A 7,500-nucleotide genomic window follows, 5' to 3' on the forward strand; every position below is an offset into this window, starting at 1 on the left:
AGACAGACAGACAGACAGACAGACAGACAGAGAGACAGACAGAGACACAGAGAGACAGACAGGCAGACAGACAGACAGACAGAGAAACAGACAGACACAGAGAGACAGACAGACAGACAGACAGACAGACAGACAGACAGACAGACAGAGAGACAGACAGACAGACAGACAGACAGACACAGAGAGACAGACAGACACAGAGAGACAGAGACAGAGAGACAGACAGAGAGAGAGACAGACAGACAGAGACAGAGAGACAGACAGTTTGTGGACCTGTGTCTGAGCAGCAGAGCTCTGAAGACGTTGTCCCGGTCCTCAGCTGAGATCTGGTCTGAGATCACCATCTGCTCCACCACCTGCAGGGCGATGCCCGGCAGAGTCTTCTGCTTCAGGTCCAGCAGCACCGCGCCTGCAACACACACAGGCTCACACTCACCAGGATTCAGAGGAAAAAGTCGGAATATTTGGGGGACAAAAGTCTTAATATTTTGGGAAAAAAAGTCTTAATATTTTGGGCAAAAAAGTCTAAATATTTTGGGCAAAAAAAGTCTAAATATTTTGGGCAAAAACGTCTAAATATTTTGGGCAAAAAAAGTCAAAATATTTTGGGCAAAAAAGTCTAAATATTTTGAGAAAAAAAGTCTGAATAATTTGGGGGTAAAAGTCAAAATATTTTGAGGAAAAAAGTCAAAATATTTTGGGCAAAAAAGTCTAAATATTTTGGGCAAAAAAAGTCTAAATATTTTGGGAAAAAAAGTCTTAATATTTTGGGCAAAAAAGTCACAATACTTGGAGGAAAAAAGTCAAAATATTTTGGGCAAAAAAAGTCAAAATATTTTGGGCAAAAAAGTAAATATTTTGAGAAAAAAAGTCTGAATAATTTGGGGGTAAAAGTCAAAATATTTTGAGAAAAAAAGTCTGAATAATTTGGGGGTAAAAGTCAAAATATTTTGAGGAAAAAAGTCTGAATAATTTGGGGGTAAAAGTCAAAATATTTTGAGAAAAAAAGTCTGAATAATTTGGGGGTAAAAGTCAAAATATTTTGAGGAAAAAAGTCTAAATATTTTGGGCAAAAAAAGTCTAAATATTTTGGGCAAAAAAAAGTCTAAATATTTTGGGAAAAAAAGTCTTAATATTTTGGGCAAAAAAGTCACAATACTTGGAGGAAAAAAGTCAAAATATTTTGGGCAAAAAAAGTCAAAATATTTTGGGCAAAAAAGTAAATATTTTGAGAAAAAAAGTCTGAATAATTTGGGGGTAAAAGTCAAAATATTTTGAGAAAGAAAGTCTGAATAATTTGGGGGTAAAAGTCAAAATATTTTGAGGAAAAAAGTCTAAATATTTTGGGCAAAAAAGTCTAAATATTTTGGGCAAAAAAAGTATAAATATTTTGGGAAAAAAAGTCTTAATATTTTGGGCAAAAAAGTCACAATACTTGGAGGAAAAAAGTCAAAATATTTTGGGCAAAAAAAGTCAAAATATTTTGGGCAAAAAAAGTCAAAATATTTTGGGCAAAAAAGTAAATATTTTGAGAAAAAAAGTCTGAATAATTTGGGGGTAAAAGTCAAACTATTTTGAGGAAAAAAGTCTGAATAATTTGGGGGTAAAAGTCAAAATATTTTGAGAAAAAAAGTCTGAATAATTTGGGGGTAAAAGTCAAAATATTTTGAGGAAAAAAGTCTAAATATTTTGGGCAAAAAAAGTCTAAATATTTTGGGCAAAAAAAAGTCTAAATATTTTGGGAAAAAAGTCTTAATATTTTGGGCTAAAAAGTCACAATACTTGGAGGAAAAAAGTCAAAATATTTTGGGCAAAAAAAGTCAAAATATTTTGGGCAAAAAAGTCTAAATATTTTGAGAAAAAAAGTCTGAATAATTTGGGGGTAAAAGTCAAAATATTTTGAGGAAAAAAGTCGAAATATTTAATCAAAATATTTGGAGAAAAAAAGTTGACTTTTAAAACTTTCAGCTTTCAGGCTAAAGGCTTCCAGGTTGCGTGATGTAAATGTGCGGTGTCAGTGTGTCTCCACCGGGGGCGCCAGAGAGCCCCGGGGGCGCCAGAGAGCCCCGGGGGCGCCAGAGAGCCCCGGGGGCGCCAGAGAGCCCCGTGCTCACCGTGCGAGATGGTTTTTCGGAGTTCCAGCAGCGAGCGGAAAGACAGCGAGGCAACGTGAGGTTTCCCCCAGCGCTCCGTCTCTTCCTCCACCTCCTCCTCAAACTTTATCCATCGAGCCGTTTCTCTCCACTGCAGCTCCTGGTTCCTGTCGATCACCAGCTCGTTCAGCTCCACAAACACCTGCAGACAGAGATATATCTCTAATAAACTCAGCTTTATACAGACAGAGAAATATCTCTAATAAACTCAGCTTTATAGACAGAGAAATATCTCTAATAAACTCAGCTTTATACACCTGCAGACAGAGATACAGTATATCTCTAATAAACTCAGCTTTATACAGGCAGAGACACATCTCTAATAAACTCAGCTTTATACAGGCAGAGACACATCTCTAATAAACTCAGCTTTATACACCTGCAGACAGAGACACATCTCTAATAAACTCAGCAGAAAATATAATTAAAATCTCTAATAAACTCAGCTTTAAGACAGAGATATATCTCTAATAAACCAGCCTTTATACAGACAGAGATATATCTCTAATAAACTCAGCTTTATACAGACAGAGACACATCTCTAATAAACTCAGCTTTATACAGACAGAGATATATCTCTAATAAACTCAGCTTTATACAGACAGAGATATATCTCTAATAAACTCAGCTTTATACAGCAGAAAATTAATAAACTAGCTACACCTAGACAGAGATATATATCTCTAATAAACTCAGCTTTATACAGACAGAGATATATCTCTAATAAACTCAGCTTTATACAGACAGAGATATATCTCTAATAAACTCAGCTTTATACAGACAGAGATATATCTCTAATAAACCCAGCTTTATACAATGAATTTTAACGTTTTAAGACAGAATATATCTCTAATAAACTCGCTTTTACAGCAGAGATATCTCTATAAACTCAGCTTTATACAGGCAGAACACATCTCTAATAAACTCAGCTTTATACACAGACAGAGATATATCTCTAATAAACTCAGCTTTATACAGACAGAGATATATCTCTAATAAACTCAGCTTTATACAGACAGAGATATATCTCTAATAAACTCAGCTTTATACAGACAGAGATATATCTCTAATAAACTCAGCTTTATACAGGCAGAGACACATCTCTAATAAACTCAGCTTTATACAGACAGAGATATATCTCTAATAAACTCAGCTTTATACAGACAGAGATATATCTCTAATAAACTCAGCTTTATACACCTGCAGACAGAGACACATCTCTAATAAACTCAGCTTTATACAGACAGAGATATATCTCTAATAAACTCAGCTTTATACAGACAGAGATATATCTCTAATAAACTCAGCTTTATACAGGCAGAGACACATCTCTAATAAACTCAGCTTTATACACCTGCAGACAGAGATATATCTCTAATAAACTCAGCTTTATACAGACAGAGATATATCTCTAATAAACTCAGCTTTATACAGGCAGAGATATATCTCTAATAAACTCAGCTTTATACAGGCAGAGATATATCTCTAATAAACTCAGCTTTATACAGACAGAGATATATCTCTAATAAACTCAGCTTTATACAGGCAGAGACACATCTCTAATAAACTCAGCTTTATACAGCCAGAGATATATCTCTAATAAACTCAGCTTTATACAGACAGAGATATATCTCTAATAAACTCAGCTTTATACAGACAGAGATATATCTCTAATAAACTCAGCTTTATACAGGCAGAGACACATCTTTAATAAACTCAGCTTTATACAGACAGAGACACATCTCTAATAAACTCAGCTTTATACACCTGCAGACAGAGACACATCTCTAACAAACTCAGCTTTATTCAGACAGAGACACATCTCTAATAAACTCAGCTTTATACAGGCAGAGATATATCTCTAATAAACTCAGCTTCATACACCTGCAGACAGAGACACATCTCTAATAAACTCAGCTTTATACAGACAGAGACACATCTCTAATAAACTCAGCTTTATACACCTGCAGACAGAGACACATCTCTAATAAACTCAGCTTTATACAGGCAGAGATATATCTCTAACAAACTCAGCTTTATACACCTGCAGACAGAGACACATCTCTAATAAACTCAGCTTTATACACCTGCAGACAGAGACATATAAAAAGTTCAAATATTTTCCGAAAAAAAGTCTGAATATTTTGGTGGGAAAAAGTTGAAATATTTTGGAGGGGAAAACTCTGAATATTTTGAGAAAAAAAAGTCCCAATATTTTGGGGGAAAAAAGTCCGAATATTTTCAGAAAAAACTCTTTAAACTTAAAAGAAATATCTCTAACAAACTCAGCTTTAAACACCTGCAGGCAGTCACATATCTCTAACAAACTCAGCTCCACAAATACCTTACTCTGACGTCTCTTCAGATCCAAACCAACCATCCTGAACAGAGAGAGACGGAGCTCCCTGAGACACTCTCTCCCTCTCTGTTCACACGTGTTAGAAACATCACACATCACATGATGTGTTAAATTTTAACACACAACTCTTCTTTTCCAAGCATGTCACTTTCACTCAAACATGTGTTTTATGACACATGCTGAGTTACATTTTAACAGATGCTGAATCATCTCAGGGACATCACACAGAGACTTTCACCCAGGAAACAGGTGTTCATGTCCTGGAGAAGTTAAGGAGAAAACACAAGACTTTCACCCAGGAAACAGGTGTTTGTGTCCTGAAGAAGTTAAGGAGAAAACACAAGACTTTCACCCAAGAAACAGGTGTTTGTGTCCTGGAGAAGTTAAGGAGAAAACACAAGACTTTCACCCAGGAAACAGGTGTTCATGTCCTGAAGAAGTTAAGGAGAAAACACAAGACTTTCACCCAGGAAACAGGTGTTCATGTCCTGGAGAAGTTAAGGAGAAAACACAAGACTTTCACCCAGGAAACAGGTGTTCATGTCCTGGAGAAGTTAAGGAGAAAACACAAGACTTTCACCCAGGAAACAGGTGTTCATATCCTGGAAGAAGTTAAGGAGAAAACACAAGACTTTCACCCAGGAAACAGGTGTTCATGTCCTGAAGAAGTTAAGGAGAAAACACAAGACTTTCACCCAGGAAACAGGTGTTCATGTCCTGAAGAAGTTAAGGAGAAAACACAAGACTTTCACCCAGGAAACAGGTGATCATGTCCTGAAGAAGTTAAGGAGAAAACACAAGACTTTCACCCAGGAAACAGGTGGTCATGTCCTGAAGAAGTTAAGGAGAAAACACAAGACTTTCACCCAGGAAACAGGTGGTCATGTCCTGAAGAAGTTAAGGAGAAAACACAAGACTTTCACCCAAGAAACAGGTGTTTGTGTCCTGAAGAAGTTAAGGAGAAAAACACAAGACTTTCACCCAAGAACGGTGTTTGTGTCCTGAAGTTAAGGAAAAAAAAGATTTCACCCAGGACGGTGTTTGTTGAGTTAAGGAGAAAACACAAACTTTCACCCAGGACGTGTTCTGTTGAGAAGTTAAGGAGAAAACACAAGGTTTCACCCAGGACAGGTGTTCTGTCTGAGAAGTTAAGGAGAAAACACAAGACTTTCACCCAAGAAACAGGTGTTTGTGTCCTGAAGAAGTTAAGGAGAAAACACAAGACTTTCACCCAGGAAACAGGTGTTCATGTCCTGAAGAAGTTAAGGAGAAAACACAAGACTTTCACCATCCTTAAGGGTCCAAACTAATGAAACTAGAAATACCTTTCTCTGACAAGTCTTCAGATCCAAACCGACCATCCTGAAGTCTGAACCAAACTGAGAGACGGAGCTCCCTGAGTTTACTTGAGACTCTCTCAGGCTCTAAAGTAAATTGAACTCAATTAAACTGAGAGAGAGATAGTGAGTCTCTCTCTCTCTCTCCATCTCTCTCTCTCTCTCTCTCTCTCTCTCCCTCTCTTGTTAAGTCCAGTTTCTCTCCATCACAATACCTCCAGGATTAACCTGCTCAGACTGCTGGCTCGTCTTTCCTCCGTCTCGTCAGTCTCATTTTATTTTGGACATTTCTTTTGTTTGGTTGTCGTCGTGTTCCCACCAGCTGATGAACCCGATCACCTGACCTCGGTCTAAACCATAGCTATATAAACACTACTTGTTGCCTTGAGGGTCTAAGCATACGTCAAAACCGCCACCATCTTGGAACAGGGGTCTGAAGTTTTCCCGCATTCAGATCAACGCTAAAGATGCCGGACTTTTGTGCTGCTTATTGACATTCGATAGAGGAAATGAAAAGAACAAACAGCAAGGGATAACCTTTAACAGGTGACAATGTGTTTTATGATATACACTCACCTAAAGGATTATTAGGAACACCATACTAATACTGTGTTTGACCCTGTCCTGTCAATATGGGCCAACATTACTAAAGAATGCTTCCAGTACTTTGTTAAATCAATGACACAAAGAATTAAGGCAGTTCTGAAGGCGAAAGGGGACCCCCACACCATTTCACCACCACCTGCAGCCTGCCCAGTGGTAACAAGGCATGATGGATCCATGTTCTCATTCTGTTTATACCAAATTCTGACTCTACCATCTGAATGTCTCAACAGAACTTGAGACTCATCAGGCCAGGCAACATTTTTACAGTCTTCAACTGTCCAATTTTGGTGAGCTCGTGCAAATTGTAGCCTCATGTTCCTATTGTTAGTGGAGATGAGTGGTACCCGGGGGGGTCTTCTGCTGGTGTAGCCCATCCCCCTCAAGGTTGTTCATGTTGTTCTTGGCTTCACAAATGCCTTGCTTCATACCTCGGTTGTAACGAGTGGTTATTTGAGTCCAAGTTGATCTTCTATCAGCTGGAATCAGTCGGCCCATTCTCCTCTGACCTCTAGCATCAACAAGGCATTTTCGCCCCCCAGGACTGCAGCATCCTGGATGTTTTCCCTTTTTCAGATGTGGGTGAAAATCCCAGTAACTGAGCAGATTGGGAAATACTCAGACCAGCCCGTCTGGCACCAACAACCATCAGAATCAGAATCAGAAATGGTTTTTATTGCCAAGTACGTTTTTTAACACATACAAGGAATTTGTTTTGGTGTTGTTGGTGCACATCACACATTCTCTAAATGTAATATTAAACAATATAAGTATAGTTATAAACAATATAAGTATAAGTATATGTACACAGTATGTATTAAATTAAAAATAAATAAAAAAATAAAATTCTTCCTGAAGTCCACAACCATCTCCACTGTCTTTAGAGCGTTGAGATGCCACGTTGACATGCCACGCTCAAAGTAGCTTAGACCACCTTTCTTTCCCATTCTGACGTTCAGTCTGGAGTTCAGGAGATAGTCTAGACCTGGACCACACCCCTAAATGCATTGAAGCAGCTGCCATGTGATTGGTTGATTAGATAATCGCA

The 7,500-nt window shown here is 37.9% G+C and overlaps 1 protein-coding gene across 1 annotated transcript in view; it reads right to left on the bottom strand.

The window, feature by feature from the left end:
- Positions 1–273: 273 nt before the first annotated feature.
- The window catches only part of LOC120568662 (anion exchange protein 2-like), a gene marked incomplete at its 3' end in the record, with an annotated part of 45,708 nt that continues 38,481 nt past the window's right edge, over positions 274–7,500 (bottom strand). The window contains 2 exon segments of the mRNA XM_039816316.1: positions 274–409; positions 2,115–2,295. Of these exon segments, the coding sequence (XP_039672250.1) occupies positions 274–409; positions 2,115–2,295 (317 nt within the window).

This window comes from Perca fluviatilis, chromosome 11 (assembly GCF_010015445.1).
Source record: "Perca fluviatilis chromosome 11, GENO_Pfluv_1.0, whole genome shotgun sequence".
NCBI lineage: Eukaryota > Metazoa > Chordata > Actinopteri > Perciformes > Percidae > Perca > Perca fluviatilis.